The sequence below is a fragment of the Equus przewalskii genome, chromosome 4 (assembly GCF_037783145.1).
Source record: "Equus przewalskii isolate Varuska chromosome 4, EquPr2, whole genome shotgun sequence".
Taxonomy (NCBI): domain Eukaryota; kingdom Metazoa; phylum Chordata; class Mammalia; order Perissodactyla; family Equidae; genus Equus; species Equus przewalskii.
Genome location: NC_091834.1, coordinates 14,127,682 through 14,147,713, shown reverse-complemented (window position 1 = coordinate 14,147,713; position 20,032 = coordinate 14,127,682). Strand labels below are relative to the sequence as shown.

Sequence of the window (20,032 nt, the reverse complement as noted above, 5' to 3'; positions counted from 1 at the left end):
ATCAAACAGTATAATGTTGGCATAAAAACAGACACATAGATCAATGGAACAGAATAGAGAGGTCAGAGATAAACCCACACTTATCACGGTCAATTAATTTACAACAAAGGAGCCAAGAATATACAGAGGGAAAAAGTCTCTTCAATAAATGGTGCTGGGAAAACTGGACAGCTACATGCAAAAGAATGAAACTAGACTACTGCCTTACACCATACACAAAAATTACCTCAAAGTGGATTAAAGATTTCAAACCATAGAACTCCTAGAAGAAAACATAGGCAGTAAGCTCCTTGACATTGATCTTGGCTATGATATTTTGGATCTGACACCAAAAGCAAAGGCAACAAAAGCTAAAATAAACAAATGAGACCACACCAAACTAAAAAGCTTCTGCACAGGAAAGGAAAACATCAACAAAATGAAAAGGCAACCTACTGAATGGGAGAAAATATTTGCAATTCATTTATCTGATAATGGGCTAATATCTAAAATGTATAAAGAACTCATACAACTCAATAGCAAAATAACCAACACTCTGATTAAAAAATGGGCAGAGGATCTGAACAGACATTTTTCCAAATAAGATCTACAGATTGCCAACAGGTACATGAAAAGATGTTTGACATCAGCAATTATCAAGGAAACGCAATTCAAAACTACAATGAGATATCACCTCACACCTGTTAGAATGGCTATTATCAAAAAGACTAGAAATAAGTGTTGGCAAGGATGTGGAGAAAAGGGAACCCTTGTGCACTGCTGGTGGGAATACAAATTGTTGCAGCCACTATGGAAAAAATATGGAGGTTCCTCAGATTAAAAACAGAACTACCATATGATCCAGCAATTCCACTTCTGGTATTTATCCGAAGAAAACAAAAACACTAATTTGAAAAGATATATCTTCTTTTCTTATATACGTACTCCCACGTTCACTGCAGCATTATTCATAATAGCCAAAACATGGAAACAACCTAAGTGTACATCAATGGAGAAATGGATAAAGAAGATGTGGTATACATATATATATATATATATATATATATATATATACAATGGAATACTATTCAGCCATAAAAAGAGTGAAATCTAATCTTGCCATTTGCAACAACATGGATGACTTTGAGGCATTATGCTAAGTGAAATAAGTCAGAAGAGAAAGACAATTTCTCTCATTTATATGTAGAATTTATAAAAACAAACAAAAACTCAAGTTCATAGATACAAAGAGCAGACTGGTAGTTGGCAGAGGTAGGGGTTGAGGGGTAGGTGAAATGGGGGAAGGGACTCAAAAGTCACAGACTTCTAGTCATAAAATAAATAAGTCACGGGGATAATGCACAGCAAGGTGACTATAGTTGAAAACGCTGTATTGCATAATTGAAAGTTGCTAAGAGAGTAAATCTTAAAAGTCCTTATCAAAAGAAAAAAAATCTTCGTAGCTATTTATGGTGACAGATATTAACTAGACTTATTGTGCTGATCATTTTGCAATAAATACAAATATTGAACCATTATGTTGTACACCTGAAACTAATATAATGTTATATGTCAATTATAAAAGAAGAAAAATACTTGAATACATATGTTCTCATTAATTTCGCATTCTAATGATTAAAAGTATTAATTGTATCCTTCAATTTATGTACCCTAACCAAATGATACAATACTGTCCCTTCCCTTAGTGTGAGTAAGCCGTGGCCATGAATCTTTAATCTTAAGTACAAGACTCATAAACAATTACATTTTACTTGTCAAAATCACATAGGCATTCCTGAATGAATAATTGCAAAACTATTTCCCGGAAATACTGATTTCTAGCAAATCTGCCTTTATGGACTTGTTTTTGACGGAATCATAAGTTTCTGCCCATTTACTGACGTCTAAAATCTCTTTCCAGACCCTTGTTGGTTTGGTAAGAAGCTTTTGTGTATAATGTACAACTCTAACAGCTGAGTACATGTCTAAGGGCCCAGGCTAGGCTGACTGCAGCCTGGGAATGAGGGTAATTTGCCACGATGCATCCAGAGAACAGAGCTACCTGACAAGTTAAATGAAGATGCACCGTATCGATCAGCAGGCAGTAAAGGCACAGTAAATGCACATCAATTCTGCTCAATGATCCTCAGAAGAAAGTTTTTTTCTCCATTTTGGAGATAAGGAACCCAAAGATCTGATGACACTATCTGGCTGAGGCCATACATCCTATCATGGCAGAACGTGATTCTAACCCAGGTCAACCTGTCACTGAAACCACATGATCTTTCCCCATTCTATGCCACTAGGAGGGAAAATCCTTCATCCCTCTCATGTAGTTCATGAACTACTCCACAAATGAGGGCAAGCAAATGCGATTTCACTTTTTAAATATTGGTAATGCTGCTGTTATTGTCCCATCAGTGAGTTCCTCGGGTCCTGGCTAAGGACAGCACCAGTGACTTGGTGACAGTGTCAGTGAGCAGGGCCACACATCCCCTCCACACCCAGACATCTCACTCTGTACAGCAGAAGGAAAGTCATGTTTGCCTGGAGAGCTCTAGAGGTCAGATGCTGAAAGCATCAAAAACTGGCCTCATGTGGACATTCAGATAGTCCACTCACGTGGAATGGCCCATACCTGATGTCACACTGGAATGTTCCTATGGTCAGCATGGAGTCTGCTAGAAGGATGGGCAGCGGCAGGGCCCTGAGAGACATTGAATTGGCATTTCCTCATTTGTGAAATGACAGATTAGGTGAAATCACCACCTCTAAAACTCTAGGCCTGGATCTACGATTTGATCTCTGGCAAGGCACTGCAAATCTGGCAGATAAGTTACTAAGGACCTACAAATTATGAACGTTTAAGATTCACAGATAATTTTGGATTTGGAAAGTATTTTTGAAAAGCTACGCCACCGAAAGTGTTGGCATTTTGCATTAAATAGCTTCACAGTTATATTTGTGCAGCCACTATGAGAAGAACAAACTGTCAGATTAAGATTCCAAGATGCTGAGCTGTGTTTACTTTTGTCTCAGTCAAATTGTCACGTTAACACCAGATCTCATTCATTCTCAGAGTCTCATGACAATCGATACTGCTGACCGCCCCTTCTTCCCTCTAACGCCCTCTCTCGTCTTTGATGATGTGGTCTCCTAGTTTTTGTCCTACATGTTCACCACTTCTCTATCTCCTTTTTGAGTTCCTCCTCTGCCTCTCTCTGATAGGTGCCTTCTGGTGCTCTCTTTCTGCCCTCAAGCCATGAGCAACCTTACATACTCCCAGGTGCAAATTACCCCAAACTACACCTCCAGCCCAGAGGTAGGGCTGAGCTCCAGATCCATCCATTCCTTTACGTCCCTGGCTGTCTCACCTTCTGCCCACACATGCTCCTCTCCTAGCTGTTCCCCGGAATGAATGGCATTGACACTCACCGTTGCAGGAAGGTACAGCTGTAAGGAATTGATTCAAAATTAGGTCTGGGGCCAATGCGTAATTGCCTAAGGCGCTAAACAAGTAACATTCATAGTTAAAGTAGAGATGGGTGGGAGGGGGCCTGTGGCGAAACCCAAGGGTACAGGCCTGTCTAAAGGGGCAGCAGATGCTTAATTCCAGCGGATTAGCGCCAAGCAGAATTACAGCCTCAGTCTGCAAATTGAGGGCTTCTGTGAAAGAAGCTAGAAATTTGGATTTCAATGTGAAATCTCTACATTTTAAAATCTTGATAATGAGTCAAATTTAAAACAGTATGGACTAAACAAAATATGCTGGGTAGGCTGTCATTTTGCAAGCTCTGTTCTAGGATGATGGTGTCCAAACGCTTCTATTCAAAAACTATCTTTAAACCGAATTAAATTTTATCTGTTTGGAAGTCCAATTTAGCTAGTAACCACTATTTGTGTAAAAATTTCAAAAATTACATTTCTCCATCTTTACAACGTGTGTATTGTAAATACACTGACTTAGCTGATCGCAAAACCTTCAAGACAGCCAAAAATATTTCCCTAACAGCCAGTTAAATAAGATCCCTTTTATTTTATCAGAAAAATGGTCCAGGTTGTAAAATACTTATAGCAATCCTAATGGATTGTGCCTGTGATATTCGATGACATGAAATCAGGCACCGTGTGTCTGAGCGTGTCAGGGGTTCAGTGCACAGATGAAGGTAGCAGGCCTGGCCTCTCTTGAACTTGACTCTCATGACCCCTCAGCAATTACACCTTCGCTCGCTGAGTTACCAGAGTAAATGCATCAGTTTCCATCATGACTGATTCTATCATGTAATTTAGATAAAATATATTTTTCATGTAAGTTTATTTTCATCATTTCAAATTTGTGAGATTTATTTTCTCCAGCACACAGATTTGTGCATTCATTTTCCTTTCAGCCATCACACTGCAGTGTGCTTGCTCTCGCTGTCTGTTCAATGCCATTATGTCTTGTGAATACAAAGCAGTAAGATGTTGAAAGGGTAATTGAAAAGAGGCTCATGATCATGTTGGAAACAGAAGTGAAATCACCTCCAATAGATGTGCATAAGATGGTTGCATACATGGTGTTGCTTTGGTCTTATAAACACATGGATTTGGAAACAGGCTTTTGATATTAACTCACTCATAAGTAGAAGAGCTTTTATATTTGCAAATGGTAATGACGTTTGTGTTCAACCACACCTCGTCCCGCTATCCCTTGATTTTCTTCCAGTGAATAGAAATGGCAAGAGAAGCCTCAGTGTGTGGTCTGCAACATGTTAGAATTTGGTGTACAATACATTTGATTGTGAAGTGTGCATTTTAATTAAATTATAGTTTATTGCAATATTAAAGCATATGTAAAAGTGAATGATGAATAATATACTTGAACGCCCAAACCACACTCCTGAGACCATCATCTCTCTGGCACCCTGGTGGCCAGTCTGGCTGAGTGCTCTTCTACTCACCGATGAGATACATGCCGATCCAGTCTCCAGCATCCACTTCCTCCTTTATGTCCCAGTGGATCACCAGGTCCTGTGAGTGCCCTATGGAGTAGTAGGAGCTGCTGACCATGAGCGTGGAGCGGCTGTCTGAGGTGACCAGGTCGGTGTCACTGGTGGAGCGGGGGATGGTGACGGTGCCATGGGGGCCATTCCTGATGGCCATGCTGTGGAACTGGCTGGGGTTGTAGCTGTGGCGGAGTGGCTCCTTACAGCGGCGACGGTTCTGGGAGTTTCTAGATGGGGACGCCATGGCAGCCAGGCCTAAAAACCTGTTCTGGTACAGATTCTGTGGGGGCAAAGAGACAATGAGCTGGGATAATCTGCCATCTACAGAGTAACTGTCTTCACAGGAAACCAAGGCTGTGCTGGGAGAAATGAGCTGTGAGTGAGCGGCCCTCCTAGGAAGATGTGAAACGTCTCACAGCATCTTCCTCAGGACAAGTGCGGTAGCTCTGGGTTCACACAGGGAGGTAAGGGTGAAAAGACGAGCTCACCAAGGGGCCAAGCATTTCCACACTCTGCTGGAGTCCACCTCTTCCTGCTCCCTCTAGCCTACTTGGGATTAAAAGTTCTGAAGGTCTGAAGAATGGCCCTGAGGGTATGCCTGCCCCAAAGGTGCCATTTCTCTGGTTCTCCAATATCAATTCAATTGGATCCAATTTTATCCCTCCTTAGGGTAAATGATGGTTATTATCACTGAACATCTTAGCGGTCCCATTTTAGTGCTTCAAGACCCTAAACTCAGCCCAGAATGAGAGGTGGTCCCTGCTGGATGAGGTGGTCATTCCTCCCCCATTCACAGCTCTTTCACTCTACAGAATGTCTCCGGGCCATCTGAAATGTCTATTAAGGATCTCAGATATCCTAGTAATCTTCTTGAAACTCTACCATTTTCAATAAGATCAGATCTCAGAGGACTGTGTCTCCCTCAGAGTCAATGTTATTGTAGAAAACATTGCATCTGATGAGAAAAACAAAATATATTCTATTGTTTACAACATTGAGCACTTAGAAAGAGCTGAGCTGAAGCAGAGCAATAACTCGTTTGTTTTGGATACAGATAGCTATTAAAACAAGGGAGAAAGGGCATCATAGAGAACTTGCATAAGGGCTTTGTTTTTGAAACAAGCAAGAGTGATTCTGACTTCATCAAAGTACACTAAAATTGGGATTTAAATGTACATTTTGGGGCCTCCTGGCTATAAACGTACATGTTATTGTACAACTAATAACACTTTTGTTTTCAAGAAGGGAAAATTAAGGCCTACAAATGTGTTGAATCATGCAGCTTAGATCCCAGAGATTATAACTTATTATATACACAATCAAATGCAAGTTGGGATTTTTGGTATACCAGCCATGAGGACCAGACCCCAGCACTGGTCTACTCTTTAGATTAGACGAGTCTATTGAGCAGTAATTTAGGCCTGTACTTTTTCCCTCTTCCAAGACCAGGGCACTTGTAAAAAGCCCATTAACCTGATAAAGCCCAGTGTTGGCATTCTGAATCTTAGTCCTTAATGACCATGTGGCAGATCTTTTCATTCATTATTTGAGTTTCTTGTTAGGAATTCCTCTGGCTCCATTGGCGGTAACCATGGAATTACTACAGGCAGAAAAGCCAGACTTCAGAAAGCATCTCATCAACTATTGGTACCATATGTTTAATTTTTTTAAAAAATGCTTGTCATTGCGACAGTATGAAATAGATGGACCACAGCGTTGCCTGGAAACCGGTCCTCCTCTCAGGAAGACAAGCCAAGCCGCGAGCCCAGAAAGCATGAACGACCCACCCACCTCACAGGCACCCTGGCTCTTCTGGCCATTTTGGGGACGATCTCAGTGGGCTGACCACCCTCCAGGCTTTATCCAGATAACTTAGGAAAAATCTCCAAAAAAGGGAAGGCTCCTGCTAGAGCATAACATTTCTTCAATGTACCCACACTTCATGTGGACTAATAACATCTGACAGTATGATTATGGAGATGAAAACTACTTGAAATTAAATGAAATGGTCAAGTACATAATTATGAGTTAGACCAAACCAGGATCGAGTTGGTGCAGCACCCACCAGCTTCCAAGCTGTGCATCCCTGGACAGCTTACTCAGTCTTTTCAGACCTCCATTTCCTCATGGGTAAATGGGTGGTTGTCAGAATTTAATGAGGTAATGCAAATCAAGCTCTTAGCATAGAAAATGCTCAGTAAATAAGAGTACCACTAGTACTGCGTTAGGAAGAAAGGCTCACTACACGAAGGCAGTGGGCCAGGCTCACCCACTGGCCAAAGGTCCCTTCACATCAGTCCCGGAGCCCTCGCACTGAAGTTCATTCTGCAGCAAACCTATGAATCGTTCCTAATCATGGCCTTCCAGGGTTCCTTACAAAATCGAAATTGCAAACGTTAAACAGTCAAGTGTATTTGCAATGGTGCCTATATAACAATTTTTTGGAGAGGGGTCCCTTAATTTGTAAAGTTTGTGCTCGAGTAGGGTTTTTTTTGCATTAATGTTGAGAAGGATGAGAGATTTTTATCCATGTAGTATCAGGGCCTCAAAAAAGATCATAGAGTGCTTTTCTTTTGTTGAAGACACCTCTGCTGTCGTATTTCTACCAGGATTCCCTGGAAACCAGGCAACTCTCCTGAAACTGTGTGTCAAATTACACCAGTGATCACTGTCCACATGGTGGGAACAAAGCCACAGAAGGAAGCATTAGTCAAGGAAGATGTTTGTCAGTAATTTACTAGATTGGAATAATGGCATTCACCTGGAATAAGATGGGCAGCCTCAACGCCGTTCCTCAAAGACCATACTCTCCCCACACCACCTTTGCCCACATCCTCCCCATTCACACCTGCAGGCTGGATTTGCATTTCGGCTTCGAGATTATACTTCAGTACTAACTCTGCTATGACCTCTCCCAGTACACTTTTCCCATTCCCAAGAGAGTGGGCCTTTCTGCTCTGTGATCCCACAGGAGTCCCAGTTCCCCTGCCAGGATTCCTACTGTGTTATTGCTAGTCGACCTGTCTACACTCAGCCCTACGCTGTGGAGGCCTGGAGGCCAGGGCTCTCTGCTCTCTATATTCCCCTGGACCCGGCATGACTCCTGGCATTTAAAAGGCCCTCAAAACTTTAACTAATGGAATTTATTTTCTTCAATTATGTCCCTTCTTTTTCCAGAAAGGGTTTAAGGTGGCTATGAAAAATAGATCAAACACGACATGATAAGTGAGTAGTAGATGGTGCAGAGAGAGAAGAAAATAAAGACAGAGACAAAAAAGTATGCAGGAAGAACATAAACCTATACGCCAGCATGTCCTGAACAGGTGTGCTTCGTAAAGACGCCACAGCTGCTTCCTGAACGCAGCAGGTGGACGGCTGATGCCCCACGGGAGAGTCCTTTGTGGCCACGCCTCCCCCGGGCATTCACAAGTGTTCCAGTTTACACTATAGACTCATCGGGCTGGAAGAAGCAATTTAATCATTCTCCCTTCACATCTGAGCCGTGGGAGATAGATGAGGATCTGTCCTGTTTTTAAATAGCCCTGGATAAAAGACACTCTCTTGCTAGATAGTGATTCCAATGTTTTACAACCTCGGAATTCTTCCTAATCTCTAAGGTAAAGCTCGTCTGACAGAGACCTCCCTTCTTCCTCCCGCAAAGGAGAGGCGTGGCTCTCCCATTCTCTGTGAGATGAGGAAGTTAAGGGTGTCACTAAATTGCTCCCAGCTTTTCTCCAGCCCACTGAGCAATTCTTTTATCTTCTCTTACCTTGGTCATAGGCAATAGTCACTAAGAAGAAAGCCATAAGAATATTAGTAACAGTTTCAGTAACCTCGTAAGTTTCCAAATATTGGTTGTGATCAAGGGTCCCTAGTGATGGGCTGTGTTAAGCATAGATTTTAAGTGACCCGTGAAAAAGTGGGTCCAATGAATGAGCAGCTGAAAACAATCTGATCACATTGTGCCTCGCTTCACGGGGAGTACGATTCCATCCGCTGGCTTGTTGCCTATTTGCAGTGGAGGAGCCAACAATGTTCTCTTTACTTGTTTTGCTTTTGAACTTAAAGAACTCATAATCGTTGAAATGTTTTGAATTAAGTGATAAGTTCTTGGATTTTTTTAAAATCTTGGAACAGGCCTTGCATGTTTGGTATGTTTTAAGATACTCTTATGCAGGACAGTACATTAGCAAAAACAAAACCTGTAAGGAGACGGAATCGTAAAAGCAGAAAACCATCATTTCTAGGGACGGAACATGTTCTTATACATGATTTTCGGTTCTGGAGAACACAAGGAGATAAGAGATTCTGCTGTGTCAATTTCTAACTGAGAAAGTCATTAATAGCTTTCCTGTTTTGGAATATAAAGCTATGAGTGAGTGCCATCTCAGAAATGGAAAGGCGGCAGACAAAAGGCATATCTATAATAAGGAAAATGATTCTTCAAAATTGCCTCTACACTAAGAAATGGAAAACTGTGAGTGCAAAACACAGGCCCTGAGGGAAACCTCATTAAAGTATACGAGATGAGGTTACAGAAACTGGCATTATTTAGCTGGAAGAAAGAGCATAATAGTTTTTGAGTTCATGAACTAATTTTATTTTGAGCGAATGGACGCCTAACGCTTTTATGCTACCTGGGGGGTAATAGAACTTAAAAAAAAATTGCATATAACTTGTCTCTTTCTACAATGGATTTGAGAAAATTTACAACAAAAGAAATGTACAAGGAAATAGGGAAATGTAAACCAGACAGAAATCAGGAAGTAGCAATAAGAAAGAGAATCATAATAACAATGAGCATTTACTCTATGCAGGGGACTTGGTACATTATTCCATTAACACCTTATCAAGTATCACTATTCCCACGTTGGTGAGAAACCCACCTCATAAGTGGTTAATAAACATTCTCAAGGTCACAGGTCTGCAGCAAGAAATGGGGATTTGAGCCTATTCTGTGTGATTATAAGTGGGCACTTTTATCAGTCTTAAGCACTCCCTCCAAATTACAACGTGGGCAGATATAGTGGCAATAATTGGGATTCAGATCCTCCTTTGAGCTTCCTGGCTGCCAAGGAGATAAAGTAAAGCGTAGTTCTCATGCTCCGAATATTGGAATTATTTTTCTCCCTTCAAGTTCTTAATAAAATGCTTCATTTTAAACTTTATGTAGGAACACCACATTATGTGGTGAACAATATTTTAAAAGACTTTCTTTTTTATCATAAACATAGTGGCAGACTGCTTGTACAAGTTTCTGACAAAAGCCAAGGTCATAACATAAAGAGAGTTTATTTGGGTCTGAATGAATGCATTTAGCTGTGTTGTCTTCGACCACATTCAAAAGTCCACTTGGCTTGTTCCAGCCCTGATGCCCCAAATCTCCTGCTCTCAACTCAATGCCTCTTCTCAATCCCGCATCTCCTTCTCTGACTCTGATGCAGGTAAATCAGAGCCTGAACGACATGTTTTATCTGCAACTGTCTAACTCGTTAACTCACTTCTTGTCATTGTCCCTTTCTCTATTAGGAGGTGGGCGCCAAGACAGCACAGTCCTTGCCTAGCTCCTTTAGGTCGGCATTTCCAGTAAAGAATGTTCCTGGCAAGCGTGTAGTGGATGCTCAGTAAATATTTTGTTGAATGAATAAATGAATGGATGCATGGGTGATGGGGTCTGGGGCGATCTGCCTCCTGTGTCTCAGAGCCATGACATGATGCTCTGCTCCTTGGGCTCAGAACCCTTCTCGGTGCCTATTTTGCCTAAAGCACATGATGTGGTACCCAGAATGCCCCAGGTTCCTGGTTCTTGAATGACGCTGGTAAGAAGGGGATACTGAGGATGGGATTAAGTTCCCCCCTGGGTCCCTTCTGCATCTCACACCTTGACATCTGAGTCCTGCCTGTACATTTGTACGTCTGCTGGGAAACGGCTGTGTGAGTGAGGCCTTGGGCCACGGGCGGGCGTGAGGGGCTGAGGTGGCCCTGATCCTGTCAGACGGCCAAGCGCTTTTGAGCAGCCAAGCGGGAGGTGGCTGCAATACCACCATCTCTGTCCTACACTTCAGTTTCCAGACGCCCAGGAAGTTTTGAAACTCCTGCCTCAAAACTGTGTTTTCAGCCTCAAAGCTGTGTGTTGAAAAAGCTTTCTTTTGTGCTGGCCATTGTGCAGAGGAATATCACAGAATTACATAAACTAAATTGTGTGGGCTCCTTTTCTTTGAAGAAGAAATAGAATCGCACACATTGCCGGCCGAAAGGGAACATTAGGTGGAGAAAATTTTAATAAACAAATAAAGCCAAGCCAGGAAACAGCCACATAGGAAGTTATGATTTAAAAGACAGGGGACTTATTAAAATGACAGGCAAATGTATTGTTTTAGGAATACATAAAGTGTTATCACTCATGGGAAAAATCCAGCAACAGGTTTAAGATTGTTGAACAGCCCTTTGCTTCTCTGGGGCCGCATTTATGGTGGCAGAGGGAAGTCTTTGCTCCTTGTGGCTCAGATGCCATTCTCTCTGCTCTCGTTTATGAGGTGCGAGCAGGAGTCCAGCCATGCTTCTCTGGGGATGTACCTTTCACCGCTTTGGTCAAGTCTGGAATTTCTTGGTCACTTGGGAGGTCTATGCTTGGAGGAGTTCAAGAACGAAATTGTCGAAATCTGGGCAGTTTGTATGGCCAGAGCAATGGGCGGGGGGCTGTGGGGGAGGAGCCAGAGGGAGGCGGGAGGCAGCAGGGCCTCCCTATGTTATTTAGGGGACATTCTTGATCCCTAGCATCTCCTTCTGATCTATGTTGAAAGGAAAGGTCACTGTTAGTGGTATTCTAGTGTGTGTGTGTGAGACAGAGACAGAGAGCGCAGAGAGACAGAGATGCAATGGGAGTGCTCAGATGTGGAAAGGGACCTGTGTTTCCCTTTTCAATATTAGACAGCTTTGTTTCTTCCTCAGGAGGGTCCCATCCTGATGGAAGTTGGAAAAATTCCTTCTTTACCTACTGCACACACAGGAGAAAATGATACGCTTTCATCTCCCAGAACCACAGTGACACTCCAGCCAGGTCATGGCGCCCGAGCTCCAGGGTCCCTGCTGACCACTCGGGAGCCACCTAGTGGGAGCGCAGGAGGGCACCTGCATCCTCCTCCAGGGCGTCCAGCCCCTGGCAGCCGTGAGCAACACCCCTGACCTCCACAGCTCTGCTCCTGGAGCACAGGGCTGCTATGGTGAGTGGGTGACTGCGTCCCTTCCATACCCTGAGCATCACTGCCTGCTTGGTGACAGTTCAGTCTCTAAAACCCAACCAGTAAAACCATGAGTCACACAAACGCCCAGAGGGACAGTCATGAGAGGTCCCGTCCAGCCCCTGCCCATGCTCACTAGGAGGCGGAGGCCTTGGAAGGACAGCAGCCTGCCCTGAGGACAGCAAGTGAGAGCCATGACCAGAATCCGGCCCCGATGGCTGGCCTCGCTCAGGAGGGAGCATCAGGCTTATGGAGAACGTGAGCCACAGTGTTTCCCTCCCTGTTTATGATCATGTTCACGATGGTTTTCAGATTTGCCTGGCAACAGGCAAGGTGGCCAGGCAACGAATATAGTTCTAAGAAGTACATTTCAGCAGGGTTTCAAATAAAGTTTGCAAACATACTGAAGTTGATACTCAAAAGTACCTTATTTGTTGTGGAGGTTCAGGGGGCCATATAGATACTTTCTTTTAAATTCTTCCACCCCTGGAAGGTTACACCCAGCAGTCAGGTGGATTTTTTTAAGTGAACTCTGGTTTTGGTTTTCTTCCTTTCTCTAGCCCATTCGATTGAGTCGTTAGTATGTACTAGACACTGTGCTGAGTATCGAGTATGGATACAGAGATGAATTCAATAGTGCTCTTGCCCTGAAAGAGTTCTGTGCAGGAGGCAGACATTTAAGCAGTCAATGACACAATGGCAAGGGCTGTGACAGGAGTGGTGGGCAAGGTCCCCCGTGGGAGAGAGAGAGAGGCTGGGACCACCTGCCCAGATGGGGGAAGAGGGAAGCTGTATTTCGAAAGAGGAGAAGGGTGGTCACCAGCTGGGTGAGGGCAGAGGGAAATCCAGTCTGAGCAGAAGGAACTCCACGTGTAAAGCGCAGCTTTACAAAAAATCTGCCAGATTTAGCAGAGCTGTGAGCTGCCTGTTGGAGAACATCAGGAGGGGAGCTGGAAGTGGGGAGAAGGGTCTCCCACGCCACACCAAGACACACGACCTCCCCACTTGGAGGACGGGGAGCCCAGGAGATTTTAGATCTGGGAAACATCACCCCGCAACACTGAGGAGGAGAGCAAGGAGCAACGTCTGCCCTGTCTGGGGCAGCCGTGCGTCAGCAGTTCTGAAAGCCAAGTCCAAGTGCATGGAGAAGCTTCATCCATCAGATGGTCCCTCAAACCCACAGCGCCATCTGCAGTGTAGGCGCTGTCTCACTGTGGGAGGAGGAGAGGCAAAGGAACAGGTATGGCCTGGGTCCTTCAAGGGGTGTGTAAATGAAGGGGCAATCCAAAGGCACAGGCACGGAGACCACAGATGGCACCACACGTGGCCTGTTTGTACTGGGACCTCACGGCCGGTGCAATCATCCAGGCATACAGCAGTGTCGCGACCACATGGCCAGCCCATTCAGAGGCAAATGGTACTTGTGCCTAATTTTATCGTTAGGGGACTTTGATTCACTCAGTAGCATGTTCCTCAGCAAACTCTGCTCCTCAGAACTACTCAAGAGAGGTAAACTTCACGATCTTTGCCTCCTTCATTTGCAAAGCTGGGCCAACGCTGATATCAATATGGAGTGAATCAGACAGACTTTCTGGAACATACTGAATTTGTAATCTTATCTTGCCATAGAATACAGGACAAAGACTATCCTTCACCGTTACGTAGTAATCTTGCCAATGGCGTACCAGAACTAATTAATACGTAAGTTAAACACACATGAGCACAGACAATGTGATCTGTACCATGGTAGGATGAGGCATATGCTATGGGCTGCATGCTACCTAGTGCTGAGAAAGATACATAAGCATGTAATTTCAATACAGGGCGACAAACAAATTTAGAGGGATTTAAAGGACGCAGAGATAACTACTCATTTTGTCTGAGGGGGAAGGAAATGAGACTTTAGGGAGAAGTGGAGAAGGTATAATTTAGGCAGAAGGTACACATACAAAGGCAGGAGAGTTGTACAGACTGTGCCCACGTGTTCAGGGGACTGGAAGAAGACCAATGTCTGAAGCAGAGGGTGCGGGGGTCAGGAGCAGTGGGGAGGCATGAAGCTGGAGCACAAATGAGACCAGTTTCAAGGCCAAGTGTGCCAAAGAAAGGAGGGAGGCATTTCTTTTGGGGAGACCGAGCTCTCCTGAAGACGGGGAGAGACTGGGCAGCGGACGGTCCTACGCTATGCTTTCACACACTGTGCTGCTGAACATCTTCCTTCAGGAGCAACGTGGCAAAAGTTTCTGCCCGAGTAGTAGGGGCAGGTAAGGACGTATTGCACGGCTCTCGCTTCCGCAGTACAGGAGGCCGTCAGCACCGCTATTTCTGATCACCTCTCAGGACAGAGGAAGGCACCATCTTCGACTGCAGCTCTTGCAAAGGTGCCAATCACTAGGAACGTGAACCACAATGGCCCGCTATCAGGACACAGGGGAACTGAAGCCGCAGCGGCAGCGCTTTCCTTCTGTTATCAAAGTGCCCTGGATGAACACATCCATATCTGAGACGAACACAATGTTAATACCTGAGACCGTTTTTGGAAGGCAACTTCGAGCAGTGATGGAGTAAAGCATAAATAGCATTTGGCACTATAAATTCATCTGGCTTTCTCTCCTTTCTGTTTCATGTCTATCCCTCTAACTCCCTTGAGAAGTGACAAAGCCAGTTCATAACCCAGATGGGGTCACAGGTAATTAGTTCCTTCCCCACATCATGGTGCCCACTCCCATGATATTTCTGGACCATGTTACTCTATTCTGATTCTAGCTGTCACTCATTCTCTTAGCCACACCAGGTTGGACCATCTCAGCCCCTGGGCTATAAAAGGAGAGCTGGCAGAGATGGTTTAAATCAAGAGATATCTGTTGGAAGAAGGAGGAAATAAGAAAGAATTGGTGGTATTAAAAAAAATTTAGGCCTTCAGTGATTTAGGGTAAAATGATTGGGACAGTTGAAACGATTAAGAGACAAATCGACCCAACGGCATCTCCATGCAGCTCTTCACATCTCCAGATGAGAGAAATGATGCAAGAACAGAGACAAAGCTTTGCTTTTCAAGTGAACCATAGCTAAACAGACAAGTATCTAATAGTGTAGAGTCCCTTGCGGAAAATTCTAACAGCATCGAGATCAGGTGAGCTAAATGGGCGCCATATCACTTATTATCAATCATTCATGAAAATGGTAAAAGGAAGGAAGAATTCTATTTTGAAAACACAAATAGGATTTGTCCTTCAGCTCTGATGGCATTGGGGAAACCATCACTAAGATGATGGCTCAAGTAGATTGGCAGTGAGCATTCAGTCTGCGGTTATCCAGACAGCTGGGTTCCCTACTTGACTTCCCAGGGGTAGGGACCTCCTCACTCAGAAGTCTTGCTTGGTTCTAAAAGAACATTAAGAGAAAAGAAACACTTAGCTACTTCCTTTTAAACAGACCTACGTGACACCCGCTGCTGAAATTCTTGAGCATCTTTCAAGGAAAGTCCCTTCTGACATTTGTCATAACAATTAATCCTTTTGACTTTTCAGAACTAAAGAGAAGGGACGATCAATCGAGGCAGCCTGGAACCTCCGAATTCATGGACAAAAGCTGCAGTCTGCTGGGGATTTTAGACAGTATTTTCAGTTTTACAGACTAGAGAAGGGGAATGGTTCTCAGAGTCCATCTCTTTTACTTGGAGGCCTGGGACCCTCACCTGAGCTTGTCTACGATACACAAAAGATGCAGCTGCCACAGTGACATTACAAGCCCTGGTGCTTCTCCCAGGAATTCCTGGCCACTGAGACTCTGCTCAGTAGTATGGTATAGATTTACATTAAATTCAGTGAGAATACAATCTAGTTTGACTCTCTGTAGCAATCCCCAGAAGGCAAACTAGATGATTATCATCTAGTTAAGACATTTTTCACTCCTTAAGCTAATGCCTAGAAGTCGGGGGTCTCAACGATATGGTAATATATTCAAGGGCACTCACTGCCATTTCAATTAGTTAAAAGAAAAGCTGCTTATATCCAGATAAATAGAAATCCAGAGGTCTCAATGATCTGGATATATTAGAAAAGTTATTTTTTTCATTTAAGACGAATTAATTTTTCAGATAACATCTCTAATTTTCCATTTTACTTTGCAGGCAGAAAACATCAGAGATGAAAGTTTTGTATCCTTGCAGGGGAGTGACAGCTGTAAGAGGAGCTGCGGGATTCAGGAGCAGCAGACACAGCCCTCCCCTCATGGGGTGGCAGCGACACAGGCTCTGTCATCACAAGGAGGCACCTAGGTTGCCATTCAAACTGCTCGTTAGGCTTTTTCGCAAAGCCCTGGGAGACAGCGGCATTAACAGAAAAATGAGAAAATGAAGTAATTTGGGTTTTTGAAAGGCGGTTCAAGATGAAACATTAGTTCTGAGGAAGCAAGAGCACAGGTTCATGCTAATGAGTCTTAAGTGCATGCATTTCCAAGACATCAGCTTTGTTCTTTGCAGGGGACAAGTCTCATCCCCACCAGTCCTGGGAAGATGAAGCACTCCACGTCAGCGCCTCGATTAGGACCCACAGTCGAATGCTGGCATTTTACTCTCGCTTTATTAATATTACTCCAAGGTCGTTAGATGGCTTGTCAGGATGGCTTTAAATTGCTAAGGGTGCATTTCCCAGACAATCTTCATGTATTTATTCATTCAGTCAACAAACGCATGTGTCAAACACTGGAAAATGAACCAGAGTATAAGCTATGGCATCCGGAAAGCCAGGACACACGTGTATGAAAAATTTATAACAGCCCCAAATACTCTCTGGAGTCTCACATTCCAAGAGCCAAAGTCAGAGCTACCAGAAGAAACACAAATGCAGGGGAGGGTGGGGTGGGCATCCCTGATAGGGAGAACCGTGGACGCCCTTCCAAAATATAAAGGAATCAAGACACATACTTTAAGTCCTACCCAATTTAGGCTTTTTGGAAAAATTACCACATCGCTGTTTTCTGGTGACTCCACCATATGTATGTTTCAATTGACATATTATCAACACACTGAAGAAGGAGCTTTAGAGCCAAACCCAACGCAGCTATCTCACAGAACTAAGGGGAAACGTCTCAGTCTTGGGATGTGAATCGAAATCTGGGTAGTAATTTTCATCTCAATTACAGGGCAAGAGGAGGCACGAAGGGTCCCTTGCTGGGACTGGTGACTGGAAAGCCTGCACCCCATTTTGGTGAATGGCTCCCTCTCAGTGTACCTGAACCATCTCCCTTCTTGGCTCCATTCCGAGCACCATCCCTAGGGAATACTGGCCACACACATCCAAGGGGAGACAGGTTCCAGATGGTCTCTGCTTGGGAGGATGCAAAAACAACCCGAAAGATGATAAAAACCCATCTCTAGACTTAGCAGTGCTCAGTCTTGCTGCTGGCACCTAAGGTGGCAGCCCAGGAGACCGTCTCCCCCAGGAACATAAAGGCTAGGGACTGGGGGCAAAAGCCTTTGAAGTCAGACTGACTTGGCCTTAAATACCCTTCCACCTGCTGTGTGATCCTCATCAAATCTCTGGGCCTCTCCACACTTCAGTTGATTCAATAAGATAGGACCTGACCTCCGCAGGGATCGACTGCTACAGCCAGAGCTGGATAATCTGCCTTTGCTTGGCCTTACATCAGGCTGCTTCCAGCGGGACTGGAAGGAGCTAGTCTGACAGCAACAGTGGCAGCCACTCCCCCAGGACTTCTGAGTCACTTCACTTCTCTCAGCCAAGAAGGTGCTATCTCAGAAACACCCACCCTGCCACCACCTGCCCCCAGACCCCAGAAAGGCTGGGCGTGGGACTGCTGCCATCGTCTTGAAGGTCTTCCCTGTTGCGGTCCCCTGTGTGGATGTACATGTTGCTCTCGCAGAGAGGTGATGGACATGTCGAGGGTACCAGAGCATCTGAGGTCGTGGGAGAAGCAGCAGTGAGTTCCTGCTGGCTGGCACTTAGAGGTTTCCATTTTAATGTGCGCTAGACTTTCCCCCTAAGGGTTTAAAGGTTACATAATGGACTAAAATAAAGTTATTTCTAATTAAAAAAAAAACCACAATCCCAAAGCCACACAAGAGGACTCTCTTTAGATCTGAAAGTGCCCTACAGCATGTGATGCTGAAGATGGACTGCTGGATTTTGGGAAAGTGCAGAGGCGAACAGTGGAGCGTTATTGGATACAAACATCCAGATTTTGCCTTGCATGACCAGAGGAGCTGAGCTGAACACAGAGCGCCCACAACTCCCTGGGAAATGCTGGAACGTGGAAAAGCTTTATCACAAATGATAAAGCCCAGGGCGGCGTTCAGAGTGCTGGATGGTGGAGGAATGTCCAAGAGTGACGCACCTGACGGCTCTGTCCCCACCTCTCCTCTCCTCACACCTTGTCATTTGCTGCTGGCTGTACCCTGAGCTCCCTCTCGGGCTCTGGGCCACCCTGTGCTTAGTCCTTAGTGGGGAAGTTCAGGTGACACAGCATGAAATCCAACTTGCTTTTAGTCTGCTGTGACCTTGTGACCTGGTTATTAACTGGGTTTCAGTTCTTGTAACTCATCTCCACGTTGGCCCCGTCACCCTGGCTGGTTCCCTAGGGCCACACGGCAAGGAGGAAAGAGCACTTGCTTTGGATCTGGACACACTGTGCAAAGGGCTGGCTGTATGACTTACTACCATTGTCCTCTGCCAGCTTGGTTCAGCCAGCAAGGCCTTATGCTTCCACTCTGAGCTTCAGATGCATCAGGTGAGTAACTATCCTGGATGGCTGTAAAAATTAAAGAGAGTTGAGGTGAGGAGCCTGGTCCAGGCAGGCTCTTGGCAATGGCATGTACTGCTATTGAGTATTCTTACGTCTTGTCTTGATGGAAACCTCATTGCTCTCCTTGCTCCCCTGAAACTAGGTCCCCGCCTTGTCCTGTCAATCTCCCTATACTGCCTCTGAAACTCAGTAACCCCCACCAGCTCTCAGATCTCCACCATGTCAACAGCCAGCCTGGATCTCCAGACGTGGCCTCCCCAACTCCCTCTGCTGGCTCGCACACCAGTCACTCCTTGTTGGGCTTCACGCATGCTCTCTGCCTGCAAGGACCTACCACTTGTCACTTTGGACATTATGACCTTCCTGCCTACCTCCCTTGTACCACCTGTGAGCCAGGTCGACCCTGCACATACCCGAGCCACCAACAGTGGCTGAATAACTGTCTCCAGGTCCTCATTCTCCTCTTCTCCTCTAGCTCCTGACCTCCTGATGTCTGAGCTGCCATTCTAGCTAGTGAGAATATCGGGGGCATGTCAGAAAGGGGCTGGAACCCAACCCCCAAAGGGGTAGTGCTGTCAGTGCACGCAGGACCAGCATTAGCAAGGACTGGAAGGCTGCACTCCACTCCTTCATTGAACAACTATTTGCGGAACGCCTGCTAGCAGCCAGGCACTGTTGTGGGCAATGGGATAATCCAGTGAATTAAAGAGACAAAAGACTTACCTAAAAGCTACTACACCTGAACACTGACCTCACTGGAATGCAAGGATAAGGTGAGAGAGGCGGGCTGGGCCAGGTTTGGGGAGCCGTGAATACTGGCAGGGGAATTTGTCTTTGGGATTCATTACCCACAATGGGGAAGAACAAGGCATTGCACATTCTTCAAGAAGGGTGGAGAGTAAGGGCATGAAAATGGCATTTTAGGAAAACGAGGCTGACAGAAGAGGGTGAGTGAATGATACCAACAAGCTTTTGCACAGCACATTCCCATTTACAAGAAGCTTCCTCAGCTGTCATGTCACACCGTCCTCCCGGTGGCCCCGGGAGAAGATCATAGCCCCCTTC

The 20,032-nt window shown here is 44.9% G+C and overlaps 1 protein-coding gene across 6 annotated transcripts in view; it reads right to left on the bottom strand.

Moving 5' to 3' along the window:
* The window catches only part of HECW1 (HECT, C2 and WW domain containing E3 ubiquitin protein ligase 1), a 394,020-nt gene that overhangs the window by 225,032 nt on the left and 148,956 nt on the right, over nt 1-20,032 (bottom strand). For all 6 annotated transcript variants that reach the window (XM_070617193.1, XM_070617192.1, XM_070617194.1 and 3 more), the window contains one exon: nt 4,920-5,244. In XM_070617193.1, the coding sequence (XP_070473294.1) occupies nt 4,920-5,244 (325 nt within the window). The remainder of the gene's footprint in view (nt 1-4,919; nt 5,245-20,032) is intronic.